Source organism: Alosa sapidissima, chromosome 14 (genome assembly GCF_018492685.1).
Source record: "Alosa sapidissima isolate fAloSap1 chromosome 14, fAloSap1.pri, whole genome shotgun sequence".
Classification (NCBI taxonomy): Eukaryota; Metazoa; Chordata; class Actinopteri; order Clupeiformes; family Clupeidae; genus Alosa; species Alosa sapidissima.
The window spans coordinates 15,106,325-15,128,483 of NC_055970.1; the positions used below are offsets into that span (position 1 = coordinate 15,106,325).

Genomic DNA, 22,159 nt, shown 5'->3' on the forward strand with positions numbered 1-22,159 from the left:
ACCAAGTGTGGGCTCTCGGTAGGTTTCGGGATCGCCCGGACATTTTCGCCTCTTTGTTTTACTGATAGTGGATTTAACTCGGATTGAACCCAATATCCTGCGGACTCCTCTGCTACCAAACAGGTCAGTTCGCTTTTTTTCAACGCGCTTTCGAAGCTTGTGCCATCCGACTGTCGTTTTGTGTGGTTAACGGGGGAACCGTGCAGTATTCGGTGATCCCTGAGCCGTGTCTTTTCCGCTTGGCCGTAGCTATGCATGCTATACGTGTTGTTATATGCGCTCGTGTTGTGTGTATGGCGACGCCGGGCCCTGCAGTCGCGCCGGGGTCATCGCTGTCGCGTGGAAAAGTGCTTTTGAGGCGCTGGGAAGACGGGGGAGTACATTTTTAGTGCCGTCGTGTGTGTCCGTCGCGAACGGCTGAACATATCGCCTGAGATACTCGTGCTGTTTTCCACGGGAAACCAGTTTTTTTCCCGTTGTTGCCTGGAATGTTCGTGAGAGCTCCATCCACCCTCACGAGCCCGTGAGGACGCTGAAAGTTGGGGTACGGGCTCGCTGGGTTGTGTATTCGGACAGAACGGGACAAAACAGTGTTAAGAAAGTTAGAGACGGGTTATGTGATTGCGCCTGTGAGCATGTAATAACCTGTTTTACCGGGACAGTGGCGAGAGTGGAAGTGGGTGAAGTAGACGCAGCTAGGCGAGGGGTGAGGGGTGGATTTCACCCAGTGACAAGAGCGAGAGGTTCGACTACGAGCCGAGCGGAGGCCGAGCGCTGTGGGGTGTCGCTGGATGTTTCGAGTTTAGTATTCAGTGGCGTGGGTTACCTAAGACCACTGAATCAACGAAATCCCTATTAATGTCTCATGAAGCAACCACAGCCTATAGGAATTCAGACGCCTTGGCAACTTCTTAGTTGACCCGTCGAGATTCTTGAAACGAGGGTGTGAAGACTGGTGCGAACTTGTGGTGAGTGTGTCTGTGGAATCGGTTCGGTCCGGTGTCGGTAGGCCTTGCCTGAGTAGCCCACTCGCTTTTCGCATTGATCAACGCGCTGATCATTGATTAGATCGGAAGGCTGCAGAGAAGCCCGCATTGTCTCTCCGTTATTTCCCCAAGACTCCCGGCAAAGACGCGAAGTTTTTCTCTGGATACCTGTTGGAAAACTCCTCGAGCTAGTCTTGACACACACATGGTATCTTCCTAACCCCTATCTTTCCCTTTCTCTCACATAAAAGCTTACTATTCAACATGTCCAAGTGAAAGTGTGTGTGTGAGGAGGAGGAAGGGAGTGGGGAGGAGGGCTGCTGTTTAATCTCTTGACCCAAGAAGCTGTGAGGGTATCTGGCACAACAGCGGCCCATTGATGCGCCTGCCAAAAAATTTACACTCAAGCGCCAACTGTACTTTCGGATCTGTGTGTGTGAGTGTATGTCTGTGTCTGTTTGTGTGTGAGTGAAGTCTCTGATCCTGGTCTAGTGGTCGCCTCCTCTGCCCTGGACAAGCAGATACAATTTTGCTTTTATAGATGTAAAAAGCATAAAGCATAGTTAGAGCTTCAGTTATCGTCAAATGTCTGTGACGACCATGTGTGTGTGTGTGTGTATGTGTTTATGTGTCCTGTAAATGGAGGCTTGATGATTCACCCTCACACCATTTTCATTGATAACCCCCCCCCCTCCCCTCTGATGACTCTGGTGTCCTCCCTAGACATGCAAGTTTTTAGTGAGTGTATTGTCATGATCATTTGGTGTGTGTGTGTGTGTGTGTGTGTGTGATGTGTGTGAATCTTGGGAAACAGTTCCACCACACTGGTTTAGTTGGTGCTGGTTCTGTTCGAATGAGAGTTCTGAGCAGGGTAAGGATCAGTTCTCTGTGCGTGTGTGTGTGTGTGTGTGTTTGAGAGAGAGCAAGAGTTAGACTGTCTGTGTCAGTAAGAGAGAGACTGAGTGAGAGTGTGTATGTTTGAATACAACTGTGTGTGCGTGTGTGTGAGAGAGAGAGGTGGAGAGTTCAGGAACATGATCAGCTCCTCAGTCATCAGGGTTATGGTCACATCACACGCCCTCTTATGGACGCAACTTGTGTGTGATATTTATGGCCAAAATGTGTGTGTGTGTGTGTGTACGTACGCCAGACTGTTACGACCCAGGCTGGCGTAGGCCGAGGATATGAAAGGCATGTGCCCACCACATAATGGTTCACTTGTGACGGTAATCTTCAAGACTGATCAGAAATAATGTCCTGGGTATAATCAATCGATCAGGTATAATGTCCTGGGTATGACTGATCGATCAGGAATAATGGACACGGTATAATCGATCGATTGATCAGGAGTAATGTGTAGGTTATGTATGTGGGTTGCTGGTTGCAGATGCGTCAGAGATGGCACGTGGAATAGATGACAGAGGCGTTTGCTTATAGGTGCTGCGGAGCAGGTTAATTTGTTTCTGAAGTGTGCCCACTCACTCATAACTATAGAATATTGTTGCCCCATCTGCTCAGATGCTAAGCTAAAGCCAAACAGTGTAGGAAGTGGTGGGGGCAAGCAAAAAAGCTCAATGTGGTCACTGAGTTTCTGTTACGTGTAATTAGGCCATGTCCTCAGTTAACAGATAGACTATGTTCACAGACAGCCATAGCTCATAATGACCTGTTGTGAGGTGGCGATGTCCCTAGACTGACTGAAGATATGACTATAATGTTTCTGCCACAAGCAAGCTTACTACTCGCACAGATGTTGTGACTGTGAACCCATGTTCACGTTGAGCAGCAGGCAACACTTTGGACAAGTCAGGATTAGTAGGCTATCATGAATCAAATGATGGTACCTGTTTTTGTGACGTTAACTTAACTGTATCTGACAGACTGCATGGGTCAGTCTTACTCAGTTTTGCTAACTGCGTAGGCTACCTGTTTTTATTTGTGTCAGTGTAGAAATCACACCACACAAGTTACTTTACACTTTGAACCAAACTGTGGGTGCTGCCATGAAAGGTGTAAGAAGTAATGAGTGTGTAAGTTTTGTGGAGAGAGCAGATGTGTGTGACAGAATCTCAGTTTGTGTGTGTGTGTGTGTGTCTGAAGGGTGTGTGAGTGAGCAAAATCTTCAGGCCTCTATATCCCAGTCCCACTGCAGGTGTAGGCATTCACAATCAACCAGCCTGCAACCCTCCCCACTGTCAATACATCGTTCACTACAGAGACTGCAGGGGATGCAAAGGGTTGTCACAGCAAAATTACATTAGTCATTTGGGGATGCTATGGCTGAATCTCAATCTCTCCCCTCACAGACTCACACACTTTGATGCGTGTTCCCGTGAACTTTGTGAGGGTTTAGGGCTGTCCTACTGCAAAATTGTGAAGTGCACAAGGGCTCACTCGCACCCTTTCTGTAAGTCTGCATCTATGCACACTTTACTCAAGGGAATTATCTACAGTACAATTCATAGTGTTGTGACGTGAAACACAGGGTTACCTAAATGGAGGCTGGATGCTTAAAAAACATTAGTAAACTCCCATCAGTAAACTCCCATAAAACGGAAACGGAAATGTCTTTGCAACATGTTTTTTATGTTGTCAATTTAATGATAGGTCACAGGTGCTGTCCCATTCCTGTTATTAGCGTTCTGAAACCTTACACACTCGTAAACTTGATCCCTTACGATGGATGTCAGTTAAGTGTGTGAGGGTTCAGGGCTTAGAACTTAGGGATGCGATTGAGATTCAGCCTGTGTGTGTATGTGTGCGCGCGCATGTGCGTGTGCGTGTGCATGCATGTCTAATTAAATGGTGTAATGTTATTTTTCTGCGTCTGTGTTGTTATGCAGTGTAAAACTAACTCTTAAGTATAAACTGTAATAGTAAACTGAGCAATGAAACCTATCGGTACAGTCTCATTCATTCTCCTGTTCTTCTTCTCTTTAAATCACATGCAACATCCACTCATCATGTTCTCGCCACAGCAGCTCTGTGAACCCTGTCACAAAGCTGCTATAATCATTGGACATAAACACGAGCCCTGTCACAGAGCTGCTACAATCATGTGACATAAACATGTGCCCTGTCACAGAGCTGCTATAATCATTTGACATAAACATGAGCCTTGTCACAGAGCTGCTACAATCATGTCATAAACATGAGACACAGACAGACAGACAGCCGTCACAGAGCTGCAACAATCATGTGACATAAACATGTGCCCTGTCACAGAGCTGCTATAATCATTTGACATAAACATGAGCCTTGTCACAGAGCTGCTACAATCATGTCATAAACATGAGACACAGACAGACAGACAGCCGTCACAGAGGTGCAACAATCATGTGACATAAACATGTGCCCTGTCACAGAGCTGCTATAATCATTTGACATAAACATGAGCCTTGTCACAGAGCTGCTACAATCATGTCATAAACATGAGCAATGTCACAGAGCTGCTATAATCATCTCATAAACATGAGCTCTCTATCACAGAGGTGCAACAATCATGTGACATAAACATGTGCCCTGTCACAGAGCTGCTATAATCATTTGACATAAACATGAGCCTTGTCACAGAGCTGCTACAATCATGTCATAAACATGAGCAATGTCACAGAGCTGCTATAATCATCTCATAAACATGAGCTCTCTATCACAGAGGTGCAACAATCATGTGACATAAACATGTGCCCTGTCACAGAGCTGCTATAATCATTTGACATAAACATGAGCCTTGTCACAGAGCTGCTACAATCATGTCATAAACATGAGCAATGTCACAGAGCTGCTATAATCATCTCATAAACATGAGCTCTCTATCACAGAGGTGCAACAATCATGTGACATAAACATGTGCCCTGTCACAGAGCTGCTATAATCATTGGACATAAACACGAGCCCTGTCACAGAGCTGCTACAATCATGTCATAAACATGAGACACAGACAGACAGCCGTCACAGAGCTGCAACAATCATGTGACATAAACATGTGCCCTGTCACAGAGCTTCTACGATCATGTCATAAACATGAGACACAGACAGACAGACAGCCCTGTCACAGAACTGCTACAATCATGTCATAAACATGGTGGACACAGACAGCCTTCATCAACCATCATCTGCCATTAGCAGACAGAAAGCTGTTAAGCTTCAGAAACGGAGGCTACACAGACAGGCTCCAGAAACTCAGGGGAGTTGTGGGAAACATCTGTTTCTCAGCAGTGAGAACAGCACCAGTCTCTTAGCAGGGAGAACAGCACCCGTTTATCAGTAGTGAGAACAGCACCCGTCTCTCAGTAGTGAGAACAGCACCCGTCTCTCAGTAGTGAAAACAGCACCCGTCTCTCAGTAGTGAGAACAGCACCCTTTCTCAGAGCAGCAGGAGTAGGATGAAGTTGGACATGTTTGGATTCTGCTTGGATCACCCCACACTCACTCAGCTTAGGGGATGGTTCTCCAGCCCAAACCTATTTCACTTATTACAGAGAGAGAATTGAAGTTCCTGTTATGCTTCAGTTTAAAGTGGTTCCTGTCATGCTTCAGTCTGAAGTGGTTCCTGTCATGCATCAGCCTGATGTGGTTCCTGTCATGCTTCAGTCTGAAGTGGTTCCTGTCATGTTTCAGTCTGAAGAGGTTCCTGTCATGCTTCAGTTTGAAGGAGTTCCTGTCATGAAGCAGTCTGAAGGGGTTCCTTTCGTGCTTCAGTCTGAAATGGTTCTTGTTGTGATTGTGAAGCAGTCCGAACTAGTCCCTGTAATGAAGCAGTCTGAGGTGGGTTCAAGCCAGTTGTATAAATGGAAGTGAAATGTGTTAAATGCTGTTGGACTGCCACAGATAATCTATAATATTCCAATGCTGTTGGACAGCCACAGATCATCTAATATTCCAATTTATTTCAGTTATCCTGTATGCACTTGGCTTATCCAACTGGGTTTGCCTAACGTAGTTGTTGAGTGTAATCATCTTGCAGTCAGCTGACATTAAAAGGCTGCCAAGCCAAACCAGTGTTGGAGAGTGTTAATTAGCCTACATCAGAAGCTCTATCAGAGAGAGTTGTTGCCGAGGGCATATGATCTGTGGCGCGGGAACATTTTGAGATAAAACACTGAAGATGACAACACCTCTTCAAGTTCACATTCTCTTCCACCAGTATACAGATCATTTAAAATTTTCCATATCTCGTTTCCCTTTCTGAGACTCATTCACTCTTTCCCTACTTCTGTTTATTTTTCAACTCATATTTTGTTATTATATGGGGATAAATGGTTTAGTTTGAGATTTGTGATTAATAAAACCTTTGGTTGTTTAATGTGATAGAACTTCGTAGCTTTGGATTAACTTTTTAATTGGCAGCAAAGAACTGTCTGGCACCTCTGAGCTAAGATAAAGGCTATATCTTTAAAATGTAAAAAAAAAGTTTCCTCACATGGATGGTTGCTGGTTGCCAAAGTCCAGTGATGAGAACGAGTTTTTTTTTATTTATTATTTATTTAACTAGATGTACCGCCGAGCGGTACAAAATATGACCGCCGCCCAGTCCAGCACATTTTTTCCAGAAAAATAAATCACGCTGAAAGGCCTATATGATTCTGTCTCACTAAATTGCATTATCCACACTCAATTCTCACTGGTATCTGCTAGACAACAAGTACCAAAACATGATTAGTTCATAGATTTCACATGTAAAATTCATTTTATACAAGCCCACCTCCATCTTGCCTGTTCATAATTCTGAGAAATTCTTGAAATGTGTGCATGTACATGTTTATGTTATGTGTGTGTGTGTGTGTGTGTGTGTGTGTGTGTGTGTGCGTGCTTGTGTGTGTGCCTGCGTATGTGCCTGTGCCTGTGCATGCAAGCGTACATATGTCTACTGTGTGAGTATGTGTCATACGTATGATTACTGTGAATGTATGTGTGTGTGTGTGTGTATCTGTTTGTGCACATGTGTGCACATGAAATGGGTTAACATGACCCCTGGAGGCAAACATACGGAAAAAAAAGGTCATCCTAGGCCCTACAGTTCTCAAGATATTCACAGAGAACTGTGTCTGCCCTACCCTCCTTTCGGGGGGTCCAGTTCAGCGTGGGGGCTACAGATCAAAACGAAAAATGACGGTTCCATGCTATCCATGTGGGGGTACATGCCCACTAAGTTTTGTGTACCCCGGTCTTTCAGTGTCCCGGGAATCCTTGTTGATGTACGTCACTAAATGTACACATAAATTATTTTATTGTAAGGCCCCCCATGAATGAAAGTACACAAAACTTGGCATGCATTCGGAGGGTGTCATAATGATCCTACACTTTTAATTTTGTGCAGTTTTGACCTTGTCAGCCAGAGATATTGTGATGATAACACCTAATTTTTTGCTTTTTAATTTTTAACTAGGTGGCGCTCTTCATGAAATAAGTGGTAATGGGATGGGTTGACATGCCCCCTTAAGACCAACATACATAAAAAAGGTGGACCTCCTAGGCCCTACGGTTCTCGAGATATTCACAGAAAACTGTCTCCGGCCACCTACAGGCCAGTTGGGGTATAGTAACATAAATTAATTTATTGTGTGGCCCCCCCATGAACGGAATTCCACAAAACTTGGCGTACATACAGAGGGTGTCATAATGATCCTACACTTCCAATTTCGTGCAGTTTTGACTATGTTAGGTCACAGATACCTTCAATTACAACACCTCATTTTTACTTTTTTGTGTTTAACTAGGTGGCGCTATACATGAAATGAGTGGTTATGGAATGGGTTGACATGGCCCCTTGAGATCAACATACAAAAAAAAATGGTCCTCCTAAACCCTACGGTTTTCGAGATATTCACAGAAAACTGTGTCTGCCCTACCCTCCTTTCGGGGGGTCCAGTCCAGCGGGGGGGCTACAGATCAAAACGAAAAACGATGGTTCCATGCTATCCATGTGGGGTTACATGCCCACCAAGTTTCGTGTACCCCGGTCTTTCAGTGTCCCGGGAATCATTGACGGAAATGTGGGCATGCGAAAAAGAAAAAAAAGAAGAAAAAAAAAAATCTGACTAAACCTATATGACCGCCGCTTCGCTGCGCGGCGGTCATAATTATACAAGTACATAAATGGAATTGTGGGGCTACGGTAGGTTTAGCTGCCACTGTTGGAGATAGACGTCAGCTAGCTCTTGGTGAATGGTGAATTATGTTTGAAACAGTTCAGCAGTCCATGCATGTAGACTTATTACTAGCAAGATTAGAATTGACTGTAACGATTTCACAAAAATAGTTGCTGATAGTTATTAAAATGGATAGAGGTTGAAACATCAATGTTTGGGACCTTTGAGCTGCTACACTTGCTACTGTATTGAAAGAAATTACTTGAAGTGCAAATGAAGAGGAGTTCCTGTCTTTCTCTGCAGCTCTGGATGAAACAGGCTTGGTGTGTGTGTGTGTGTGTGTGTGTGTGTGTGTGTGTGTGTATGTGTATGTGTGTGTGTGTGAGTGTGTGTGTGTGTGAGTGTCCCGGTGTTATTTGGAACCCTTACACTCCTACACAATTTCCCCACAACTGTGTTCTGCCCTCAACAAACACAGCTGACGTCATCACTTGTGTTACACACACACACACACACACACACACACACACACACACACACACACACACAGTGTTTGTTGGAACCGTTACACTCTTACACACTTCTCTGGCCTCCACAAACACATCTGACCTCATCACTTGTGTTGAAACAGCTTAAAGAAGAACCCTGGGATTGTGTTTGGGGACTTATTATTACTAGGGAGGGACATAAACGAAAGAAATTGGTCCGATATTGAGAAAGAAGGCTGAAACTGCTGCCATTAAGGCTAAACAGTGGAAACAAACTGGGTGTGTGTGTGTGTGTGTGTGCGTGTGCGTGTGTGTGCGTGCATGTGTGTGTGTGTGTGTGACTAGGCTACCCTCTAAAAATGTGTTTTACATCACTAGTTATCCTTTTTGAGTCATCTGTGTGTCTGCATGTGTATCTGTGTCTGTTTGCATGTTTACGTCTGTGTGTGTGTGTGTTTGTTTGTCTGGCTGTGTGACCCTGAACTTGAAGTGTTTGTAATTTATACGCTCTCATTCTCTCTCTGTCTCTCTCTATATATATATACTTTTATCTTTTCTTTCTTTTTCTCTCTCTATCCTTTATCTGTCTATCTGTCCCGTGAGCTCCCTCCAGTCCACCCTCTGTACTTTGAGCACACCTTAAACTGCGCAACCAAAATAATCAATGACTCCTCTCATTCAAACCACTACTTGTTCCAGCTTCTCCCCTCTGGAGAACTCTACAGGTCCATACAAACTCAAACCACACGTTTGCAAGATAACTTCTTCCCTTCAGCAATATGACTACAAAATGGATTTGAACAATGCATTATGTATTTATTTACATATTTTCATTCTTTTCCTATTTACTAGGTTGAGTTACCTCTTTTTGTTGCAACAATTACCACCAATATTGTTGTGTGGATGTAAAGGATATCTATCTATCTATCTATCTATCTATCTATCTATCTATCTATCTATCCATCCTGTCTGTCTGTCTGTCTGTCTAGTTATCCATCTATAAAGGAATCTACTCTCTTTCTTTCTCTCTCTATCTAAAAACATATTTAAGTTTCTATAACACACAATGCTCTGGCCATTACAGTTTTTCTCAGTCACTTTGGTGCTTTTCTCAGATCAGAATGAAAAATTCTCATAACTATTAGTTCAACCTCCACAACATTTAGTAATTTGTGCACATCATAGTAGCAATTTCTCCTTCCTCTGAACAAATTGCAAATGCTTTTGAACATGTATTACTTGCTTTGTCATGTCAGTCAAAATTAACTATACTTATGGATGCTGAATAGTCGTTCCCAATAAAACTATTCTTCATTTCATACAACATTATCAAATTCTGTCACAATTCTGTAGAATTGCAAAGAGCATATACAGTAAAACTGTGAAATGTACATATTCAGTGTCTTGTACTCACTTACTCCCCTAACTACAGCAATTTGTAACTTTACTGTAGTTTTCAAATAGCTGTACAAGTACTGTATAGTGCTGTCTTGAGCATTTTCAGGTAGTGTCACTGAGTTCTGACCTTTTTTTTCATTGGGGAAAACACTGAGAGCATAAACTGTCGTATGAAAACATGACAAAGCCATTTGACTATCTTGTTCATAAACGATGGTGTCAAGACCTCTCATTTTGATGACACTGGCAGTTTCATTGACATAAATACTTGCTTTTGAGGAATGGACTATCCATTTTGAGCAAGTGACGTGCTTTTGCAGGTTATCCACTAGGTTTTGCAGTTTGCACTAATTGTTTTGAGAAATGCACTAACTGCTGTGCAAATGTTAATAGTGATGTGAGAAAAGCACCAAAGCGACTGAGAAAAACTGTAAATAGCCTTAGTTGCGGAAATTGCCTTAAATTAAACAAACAAACTCTCTCTCTATCTCTAACTCTCTCTCTCTCTCTCTCTGCAATGCAGCTTTATACATGACAACTGTGTCCATGAGTGTGTGTGTGAGAAGAGAAGAGAGAAGTGAGAGCTTTAGTTTGTGTGTGTGAGTAATATGGTTCATGTAGTGAGTTTTCCCTGTGTAGTGTGTGCTGTTGTGTAAGAAGTGCTTTGCATAAGAATGAATGGTGCATACTGGTGAATGAGTATGCAACAGGCTCTATCTGAGTGTGTGTGTGTGTGTGTGTGTGTGTGTGTGTGTGTGTGAGAGAGAGAGAGTTTCTGTGTTTGTTTGTGCATGTTAGTAAGTGATTTGTGTTTTTGTTCTCGTCACCTGTGTAGGTGTATGAGGGGCGGTCCGTGATGAAGAGTTAGCCCCTCCCCCTTTCCTGGACACGCGAGCTGATTGGCTCACCTGCTCAGCTTACACATGGCGGCCCTCGGGGTAAGACACAACCTTTCACCTTTAACTTCTCCTTTTAAATGCACTCTTTCTGTGTGTATGTGTGTGTTCTGTGAGAATTGATATTGATAAATAGTGTCACTATGGGAACAGCTCTGACTTTTCAGACACTGACACTTTTATTCCGATTAGAATAGAAAAAATCGCTCAGTCGGAATAAAAATTACACTTATAAACACCTTGATCGGAATAAAATCACCGATCCGATTATAATTTTAATCAGAATGAAAGGGGTGGTGTACTCCGTTCTTATTCCGATTGAACAGCCATGTATACGGTCAGTCGGATTGCCTGCTGTATCTTCTCAAGGAAATGTAAAGCAACAACGTCTGTGCCGATCAAAGATTCTAGAACGCCTGTAAGCACAGATAGCACACATTTTTCAATCGGAATAGTGTAATGGAATGACAAAAAAACTTTCCATGTAAACTCACCTAGTTTGTGACAGTAGCATTCATACCTTCAGACAGATGTCCAGCTGGATTCAGACAAACATGGGCTAAATGGGATCTGCACCTTAAAGGCCTCTGTTTGTGTGAATATTGTTTATTGTGTATCTTCTCACTCTCTCTCTCTCTCTCTCTCTCTCTCTCTCTCTCTCTCTCTCTCTGTGTGTGTGTGTGTATATAGAACCCAGACATGTTGACGAGGAAGATTAAGCTGTGGGACATCAATGCTCACATCACGTGTCGTTTGTGTGAGGGCTACCTGATAGACGCCACCACCGTAACCGAGTGCTTGCACACTTGTAAGTACACACTCTACTCAGCAGAAAATACAGCTGCTCCTTATTTCCAGATGTGTTTTCTTTCTGGAATAGTGTCGTTAATACCATATCTAATTTAATAAACACCACATTTCCAATGGATCCTGCACCTTTTGCTTGATAATCAAAAATGTTAGCAGGTACAACCACGGCCAAAACATTAGTGATTCAGATGTGGCATCCACCCCATGATCTTTCTGTAAAACACTGGTTGTATACACTATTAGACATTATTTACTAAGAACTTTAAAACCAATTATTGATAGTATTAACTATAGAATTAACCATGCAAAGTCATCCACGATCAATAATTGGCTACATTGCATAGATATGGTTAAAGAGTTACTTTCTAAATAATGTGTTTCTTTTTCTTTTTCTCAATCCTTTTTTATTATGTGTATGTGCTTTTTTTAAGATTGCTTCAAACATACAGTATATGTATTTGTACTCTAATCTAACTAATGGTAACTAGCTGACTGTTATTTATCTGGTAACAGATTGGGTGGGGTGGGGTAGGAATCTGGGGAAGGGGGTTTTATGGGAACATTTGACTGCTGTACTTAAGACGAATGCTACTGTATGTATACGTCCCTATGTTCAAAACTCAATAAACATTGCATTTCAAAAAAGAAAACACACACACACACACACACACACACACACACACACACACACACACACACACACACACAATGCAATCTCAGTTCACTCCGTTGTATGATGGTGCCCTGTAGTACTGTTGACAGGTTTATGTTTATTTAGCAGACCGACTTTTTTTATTCAAAGCTACTTAGCATTGGTATTGAACATTTACATTTATTGAACATACAACATTTACAGGGTATAGGGTTTAGGATATGAGAGTGTGTGTGTATGAGTGTGTAAATGGAGTTTACTGTGTGTGTGTGTGTGTGTGTGTGTGAAGATTAGTATGTGGTGAATTTGTTGTGGTGAAACTGTGGCTGTGGTTCTGCGGCTCTGCAGACAGATCATTCTCCATATTGTAGACTCAGGGTCAGACTGGGGGGCAGAGAGAGCCATACTGCCTCCTGGTGGCTAGGGTGTGAAATTACTGTATTTAAACACTAGAGGGCACCAAAGCACTTCAGAACAGCACACTATTGGCTCAGCAGCACTTCAGAACAGTACACACACACACATATCGCTCAGCACACACATTCCCTTCCCTGGGTAACACACTCAGACCAACTGTGCCAGGAACAGCACAGATACATGTAAAGATGGGCCAGCAAAAGAAATCCACAATACCTTTAAAATGGTCATAATTGTTGATTGTGTGTGTGTGTGTGTGTGTGTGTGTGTGTAGTCTGCAGAAGCTGTCTTGTCAAGTATCTAGAGGAGAACAACACTTGTCCCACATGCAGAATTGTTATTCATCAGAGCCATCCACTGCAGTATATCGGGTAAGTACTGACACACATACACACACACACACACACGCGCACACACACACACTCTCTCTTACTCATATGTTTGTGTGTGAGTCACATGCTGGCTTATGTGGGGTATTATGGGATGGATGAGTTTGACATCTCTCATTCCTACACCAGGGGGTCTGGGTTTAAAGGGTTAATGTCAGCAAGTTAACATCCCCAGTTGGCCACCGCAAACTTTAAAGACGAGCTCCTGCAGTTTATTACACCCTTAAACCCCTTCTCTTTTTTCATTAAAATATCCTATGGTGTCCTTATAATGGCTTTAATGGAACTTTACTTGGAATTAGATTTTACTCAGCCTATTAGCATCAGCCATTGAACAGAATGGGTGTGGTACTTCCTCAGTCTCTCCAGTTCCATATGATAGCTCTAGGGCCTGCACTCTGCCCTGTGGAAATTAACTGTCCTTTCTCCTGCTGTTTAAACTCTCCTCTCTCTTTCTTTCTTTCTTTCTTTCTTTCTTTCTTTCTTTCTCTCTCTCTCACTCTCTCTCTCTCTCTCCTCTCTGCAATTTTTAAACATCCCTGTATCTCTGTTCTTGTTCCCCCTCCGTCTTTCAGTCATGATCGGACCATGCAGGACATTGTGTATAAACTGGTTCCAGGTCTTCAGGAAGGTGAGTCTTCAGAGTTCTCTGCCCCCTTTCCCCAGCACACCTCTGGCTTTCCACACACATGTTCTCCTCATGTGCACACACACACACACACACACACACACACATATTAACCATATATTAATGTCCACATAAAGAAAATGGTACAGGAACACAAACACAAATATTAAGGATGCAGTAGAATACATACACAAACTCATGGACCAGTGACATACAGCAGGTCTTCATAATATCATTCAATAAGCATAATACTCAGTCCTTAAGGGTACAAGTAGCAATGTCTCTGCCATATGTGGCGGCCACTTATAATAGCAGAGATGACACAGTTGTTTGCCAGCCGTTTAGCCCTCTGTTTGGTCATCCCAAGCTGTTGCAGCCCTCTTTCTACCAACCTGTGTAGTTCTAGGCTACCAAATACGAAAACAAGTAGTCTGCACACACACACACATTCACACATTCTGTCTCTACCATTCCACACACGCCTTCTCCTCATTTTTCATCACGATGGTTGTCTTTAACATGACCCCCCCCCCCTCACCTTTTCTCTCTCTCTCTCTCTCTCTCTCCAGCGGAGATTAAGAAACAGAGGGAGTTCTATCAGAAGTTGGGGATGGAGGTCCCAGGGGACCTGAAAGGAGAACTCTGTAACCTCAAACCTCACCTGGAGACCCAACGCAATGGTACGCAGACACACACACACACACACACACATTCACTCACACACACACACACACACATACACACAGAGATTCACTAACACACACCCACACACAGATATACACTCACACTCAAACTCATGCACACACTTACATACACACTTACACATACACTCACTCACATACACACTCAGACACAGACACACACACACACACACACGTTGTCCCACTGGTGTGTTGACTGTGTGTTGTGTGCTGCAGGTGATGTGAAGACCGAGGACTCAGCCAATAAGGAGCAGGAGAAGCCCGAGGAGGACAACGATTATCACCGGAGCGACGAGCAGGTACACCTGGACAACCACACATACAGATACATCCTTATGGGGGGGGGGGGGGGCAGCATTCTTCTTTATAGTTATTTTTTTTATTCAGGCTCACACTCTGCTCATTTAGTCCTACTCATCCAACACACACACACACACACACATAAAGCTAGAGGGCACACCCTCAGACAGACACTCCTGTGCAGATCTATAAAGGAGTGTGTTACATTACATCTTCCCTTCATGTTACCTTCATACCTTCATGTTGCTTCGTTTGGGGTGTGTGTGTGTGAGAGAGAGTGTGAGATCTGTATGGAGTGTAACAGTAGTAAGCTGCGTAGTCTGAAGAGGAAGTGGATATGACTCTTGTGTGTGTGTGTGTGTGTGTGTGTGTGTGTGTGTGTGTGTAGGTGAGCATCTGTCTGGAGTGTAACAGTAGTAAACTGCGTGGTCTGAAGAGGAAGTGGATTCGCTGCTCAGCTCAGGCAACCGTCCTTCACCTCAAGAAGTTCATCGCCAAAAAACTTAACCTGACGTCCTTCAATGAGGTACGCACATGCACATGCAGTCGCACATGCACACACATCATGCACATACTTACCAAGGCTGTCAGTTGATTGAATATTTAATCACAATTTGGTGTCTGTAGTTGATCACGGATTTGGCTCATTCATTGGTTCATTCATCTGTTCAACATCCGCCATAAAGGCAAATCAACGTGGGACTGGGCAATATGTGCCAGGGGTGTGATTCTTTCGTTTTTAAACGGAATTCCGTTTTTTTCGACTTGAAAATGAGACCCACACAATTCGTATAGATCCGATGAGTTTTTTTTTTTTTTTTTGGGGTGGGGGGGGTCTGTCGGTCAGAGGTAGGCTATATTTCTGTATAACACAGGCCATTGTTATAACAGGCCGCTGACAATAACGACGGGTTTTGTGCTTCACATCTTAACGAATATCACGCCGCAAGTAGTGTATTCCATTTACTAATGGATTTAATTGAAAGTGAAAGTAGACGAGACGGGTTGATCAGCTGCATTCTGAAGAATGCTTGATTCAAGTTCAGTGTGTGTGGCGAACTAGTTTCTCAGCAGAAGCCATGAAACGGTAAAGGTCAACAAATTGATTTAGGCGGCGTTTTGGCTTTGCATCGGGTTCGCTGTCAGGATTTTCCGATAATGAATCGCGAATCAGACTAGCCTAACCTTACAGGTTTTCATAGTTTTAACCACAAAGCCTGTCTACCTTAGGCCTACTACATTGTTTAACACATTGTCATTTTGCGTTTGTCCAGCCGTTCACCTCCGTGAACCTTGCGCCCCTTGTCTAAAACAAATTTCAGGACGCCATCTTACCATGAGAAAACGTAACGTTATGGTGACGGTGCTAAGATATCAAAGCTTTGGCATACTTAGTAAATGTCTTGCACATAATATTGAGCTGAATATTTAGTGGAAATAGCCTACTGTAGCATTGTGCTGATAGATAAAAAGTTGCCAATTTTAAGGCGCAGTCCGCATTTTAACCCTAGCTCTCCATTTAGTGTGTGCGCTTGTAAAACTAGTGTTGTAGCCAGTTAGCCTACACAATCCTGGTGCAGTAGCTTAAAACAGAGCCTAACATTTATTTTAGGAGGAGAGGTGTAGGACCTACAGTGTTACTTTGGGAGGAGAGGAATCGATGTAATTTGATTCTCTTTGGAACTGAAATATCAACAACCTTCAAGTTGCAAACTCTTCAATCAGCATCAATATCAGTAGGCCTATCACATGATTCACTATTTTGTACGTAGGCCCAGAGGACTGTTAGGGGGCAGGCTATATATTATCATCAAGTAGGCCTATAGTAAATAATTTACTCAATGTTGTTTTAAGTTATAAACAAAACATGTTATAAATGGAAAAAATCCATGGTTCTGCGTCACTGTTGGCAAAATGATTTCAGCCAATTTGGTTTAGTCTTGTGTAGGCCTAGGCTACTTTGCTCTATTATAAATTAGTTTTCTTTAGGCTGTATTGTAATATGCTATAATGTTTGAAATATATTTATATCAATGTATCAATACTTTCCGTAAAAGGCTGTGTGGGGGGTTGTGTCACTCCATGCTTCGTACTTTTTTACCTTTTTTTTTGCCAATCACACCCCTGATGTGCATAATCAGTGAAATCGTCAAAAGTTTCTCACTCTACAGACACTTAAACGCAGGCTACTTACGGTAGGAATCCAATCAAATTATACACCCACAGGCGCGAAAAAGTTGTTAAGTGCGTACCGCTATGACTGGGCTGCAGGAGACAAAAAAATGCTCAGTGGGTGTGTGGGGGAAACTCACAAATGTTGACTTCCACGGAAAATATACAGTAAAATCACAAGTTGACGGATATGGTAATCCAACTGCCTGTTAGCTCACACCAATCAGATAATTTATGCCAATGTGACACTATTTGACCTGAGTAGCAAAGTTTTGTAAGCGGACTACTGTTGTACACATGCATAAATAATACAGTACTTTCCTGTGTATTAGCCGCATTGTGTATAAGCCGCAGGACTGTGTTTTATGCAAGTTAAAAGAAACAAAACCATATTAATTGCCCCTGTGTTTTAACCTCATAGCTGAAGAAATTTAGCAGAATCAGAGCAAAGCAGATTTACATATATGGGCTAAATGAAGGAGGGGAAAACAATAAGACCGCACAGCAGCTGTTAGCCTATGAAAGACAGTGATCAGACCTGGATACTCATTGCTAGCTCGAGATGTTAGGGATAGTTGAGAACACTGTTGAAGACATCAGGACATCATGGCAGGCTACAAGAGAATTCAGGACAGTCACCAATGAGAAGATGAAGTGCACAGGTAAACCGAATTTGTCGCTCGGTTAGTAATGCAGACAAATAGGCTACTGCTGATAGCTGGCAAGAGGTTAATCTGGAGTGTTAGTTTAGAACGGCTCTTGTGATGTAGCCTAACGTTAGATTTATGGCATCACTCAAAATTCGTGGCCAATGTTCTCACAAGCTACACACCACCTCAACCCTTGTTTTTCAAATTCATGTTTGGGATTCCCCAGTTTAAAACCTCACGCTTCACTACTGTGCATAATGCAAATACCTGCATTTATTATTGGATAATATCATCATCATTATCATTATCATTATCATCATCAACATCAACATGATGCCATGGTGGTGATGGTTCTGTGACAGAGATGGTCACCACAAACCTTCATGGTGTGTTAAGAGGATAGTGTATTAGTGTAACTCTGGGAGTGTGTTTGTGTGACTGTGTGGTCGAGTGGGATAGTGTTTGTGTGTGTAAGAGTGTGTTATTGTGATTGTGTGTTTGTGTTGTTCTAAATACTTATGAGGGGTTTTGAAAATTGTGGATTTTAACTCCGTCCAAGTTTCTGCCTTCCCACCTGATTTGCTGTGTGTGTGTGTATGTGTGTGTGTGTGTGTGTGTGTGTGTGTGTGTGTGGGTATGTGAGTATGAGCACCATATGTCGTCTCATCTGTCGTCTGTGGTGTGTGTCGTGTTGTGCTTGTCAGTGGCACAGTGGGGATCTGAGAGAGGAGCTGAGAAACTATCCAGCTGTTCTTCGCCTCTCTCCCTCTCTCTCTCTCTTTCTCTCCACTTTCCTTCTCTCTCTCTCACCCATATTTGTTCAACACACACACACACACACACACACATTTAGGGGCATCCTCTGCTGACACTTTACAAGGAGGAGGAATAATTGTGTGAGCCGTGATTAATAGTTTATCCTCTTTTCTCCTGCTCTCTGCTGCCTCCTCTTTTCCTTGTTCTTCTCTCTTTTCATCCTTTCCTTCTTTTCCTTCTCTTTCGTTTCAGCTGGATATTTTATGCAATGAGGAGATTCTGGGAAAGGATCACACGCTCAAATTTGTGGTGGTGACCAGGTGGAGATTTAAGGTGAGAATACAGATGCTAGTCACACGGAGATACCTGTACTCCTCACAGATACCTGTACTGCTCACGGAGATACCTGTACTGCTCACAGAGATACCTGTTCTCCTCACAGAGATACCTGTTCTCCTCACAGAGATACCTGTACTCCTGACAGAGATACCTGTACTGTTCATGGAGATACTGTAGTAGTCATAGAGAGCTGTCCATCTGATAGGCAGGTCTTAGAGATACATGCAGATAGCCCCTTGGTCAACATGTACGGAAGGTATCAACAGAAAGCAAACGTAGCTGTAAAGAGAAAGCATGTAAATTGGACTGTGACATTTATATATAAGGAAGGGCTACTATCCAGCACCTCAGGGTGCCTCGATGAAGTGCTATGCGCCGTGATGAAGTGCCGCGTACAGGTTAGCTCTGCCTCGTACGGGTCAGCTCTGCCGCGTACAGGTTAGCCTTTGCCGCGTACAGGTGAGCTCTGCCGCGTACAGGTTAGCTCTGCCTCGTACGGGTGAGCTCTGCCTCGTACGGGTCAGCTCTGCCGCGTACAGGTTAGCCTTGCCACGTACAGGTGAGCCCTGCCGTGTACAGGTGAGCAAAGGCAGCTCCTTGTAATGAGATGCTTGTGTGTTTGTTTGTCTGAAAGGCAGGGGGGAGTAGAAGGGGATGTTGCCTTTCTCTATGGTGTCTCCACTAACCTTGCTGTGTGTGTGTGTGTGTGTGTGTGTGTGTGTGTGTGTGTGTGTGTGTGTGTGTTTAATCCTCCAGAAGTCACCGCTGCTTCTACATTACAGACCCAAGATGGACCTGCTGTAGGGACCAGTCTCACATGATGTGTTATGGAGTATTTATGCAGAGACGATCAAGCCAACAAACATGCGCACACACATACACACACACACATACACTAACGTACATACCTCACACATACTCATGGGTTAGCACATTCATACCAAAACACACATACGCATCATTTCAGGGGGGGCGCACACACACACACACACACACACAGCCTCAGGAACAGCCCATGCCGTCCTGCGGCGTCTGTGAAGCAAGAAGAGCTGGCGGAAGATTAAGCGTTATAAACTTTATATTTATACTTTTGTACAGAATAGAGACATGGACCCAGAACCTACTTGGTGCTCTGTTTACAACCCAACTCACCAACAAACAACTGATCATAATAACAACACCACCACCATTGTCGGATGTTTGTTAACCGACAGACCCATCTGCTCTCTCCGTCTGAGAAACCCACAGCAGGACAAATTGGAGCTCTTTTTTTTCGGTGGGTGGAGGGGTGCGTGACTGTCCCCCCCGGCCCTGGCCACGCGAGCTCTGAAGACTTTTATTATGGACCGTTTGTTTGTTTGTTTGTTTGTCATTTGTTTGTTTGTTTGTTTGCGTTGGTATATTGTCTCTGAGCTTCTGTCTCTTGCTTTGCTTTTGGCTCCTTCTCCACCGTGGACTGTGAATAAGCAGAAATGAGTGTCGTAATTTATGTTCTATATAGAATCCTGTACATAGAAATAATTATGAGGGGGATGGGAGAGATGTAGAAGAATGAAAGAGAGAGAGAGAAAGATTACAGACTGTTTAGAACAGTTCCTTAAGTGCTGTTGGGGGTTAGCGGTGTGTAGCCATTTAGTCCGTGGGTAGCCCACCTAGCTACAAAGAGAGTAGCAGGAGAACACACACACATGCACACACACACACACACACACACACACACCCACCCCACAGCGCAAGCTACAGCTTTGTTAGCAGTAACTGATGAACTTGACGAAAGCATTAACTCATACATTAGCCCGCTCACCTAGCATTAGCAGTAGCCCGCTCACCTAGCATTAGCATTCAGAGTTAGCAGCCTGTGATGCCACACATTAGCTTGTGTTTGGATCATCTAGCATTAGTCTGCACAGTTGGCAACCAATAACTCTGTGTCCTCGGAGCGTGCTGACATCTACCCGATGAAAGTAGTGTTCATGACATGCAGGTTTAACTTGCATAAGCAGCGGACTATGGGGCTAGCCTGGGTTTTGCTTGCATACGCAGCACTGTACTATGGGGCTAACTTGAGCATTAGCATTAGCCTGTAGGAGGTCACAGCACAGGCTCTCCTCCTCCCTAATACCCACTGACACCACCTCACCAGTAGAGTGCACTGTTTCTGCTAACAGCACCAGGCCCCAAAGCTTCAGCAGCAGTACCTGATTAATCCACACACACGCACACATACACACACTTTAAGGCTGCACACACAAGGTATACGTACACGCAGGGCCATAAATTCACATAACACACACACAAACACACACACACACACTCACAGTTGTGCACAAGGGCACAAACACACACCTACCCATGAGAGACTAAGTGAAAGCATAGCCAGCCATTTTCTAAAACTTTAACAATGTTTTTAATTGTTTTTTATTTTCATGGATAAAAGCATTTGTGTAAATATTAATGAGTATTTAAAACACTTAGCTTCTTAATCAGACCTGCACATGGTCTTTGACCTCTGGGTTTGGTAGGTTTGACTGCCACTCAACCCTGATGGCCAATCACATGTCAGTTTGGGGGTGGAGAATGTAGATGATTTTATACAGACAACCAGCTCCTTACTGGGATCTGTCCAGCTGCCTACCAGATAACTAACCAGCTCCACCAAAACACACACACACACACACACAAAGACAGAGCATTCTACAATCTGTCTGTTATTTTTGTGTTCCTGTGTTTATGCTGATAAATAATGAAGATTTTGTTGATATTTCTGACCACATAAATAGACAAACCAGGAATCATGTTGATTAAGGTTAATATACTGTCCATGAGACAAACACACACACACACACACACACTTGGAATGTAGGTATGAACCTATATTCCCTGGTGGTGTGATGTCATGTTTGTTTGTATTATCCTGAGGTGTTTACGGGAGTGTTTCTGTGGCAACCCCTGGTGCTTCTGGTGCTCTGAGCCGATCATGGTGCTAAAGGGGTCTTACAGGTTCTACAGCTGTGCTAAAACACATCTGTGTTTCTCGAATAATCTAACTACAACCGGTTCCTACAGCCATGCTATTGTTTTATCTATGTGCACAGACACACACACATACACACGCACACACACATATACACACACACACAAATATATTATCATCTCTCATAGAATGGTCTCTGTAGGCAATAGTGGCATTCTCAATACACATGGTAACTAAGTTTAAGAGTGGGTGTGTGTCAGGTGCTATAACATTGTTTTGCCATGAGAGGGCAACATCTTATCTTTTTTTCCTGCAGGTTTCTGATGTCACCTCACTCCATGTGCATCTGTCACTCTCTCTCTTACACACACACACAAACACACACACATACACACACACACACACACACACACACACACACACACACACTTGGAATGTAGGTACAAACCTATGTTCCCTGGTCAGTTCTTGAACTGCCTCAGGAGAGGATGAGCCACACACACACACACACA

The 22,159-nt window shown here is 43.4% G+C and overlaps 1 protein-coding gene across 1 annotated transcript; it reads left to right on the top strand.

The window, feature by feature from the left end:
* Positions 1-20,244, top strand: LOC121681568 (polycomb group RING finger protein 3). Its single transcript, XM_042061371.1, has 10 exons — positions 1-123; positions 10,799-10,901; positions 11,550-11,667; positions 13,013-13,109; positions 13,703-13,758; positions 14,325-14,435; positions 14,673-14,755; positions 15,145-15,282; positions 18,587-18,667; positions 19,430-20,244. The coding sequence occupies exons 2-10, from the start codon at positions 10,887-10,889 to the stop codon at positions 19,475-19,477; spliced, it is 747 nt and encodes a 248-aa protein (XP_041917305.1). The 5' UTR covers positions 1-123; positions 10,799-10,886; the 3' UTR covers positions 19,478-20,244.
* Positions 20,245-22,159: the final 1,915 nt, after the last annotated feature.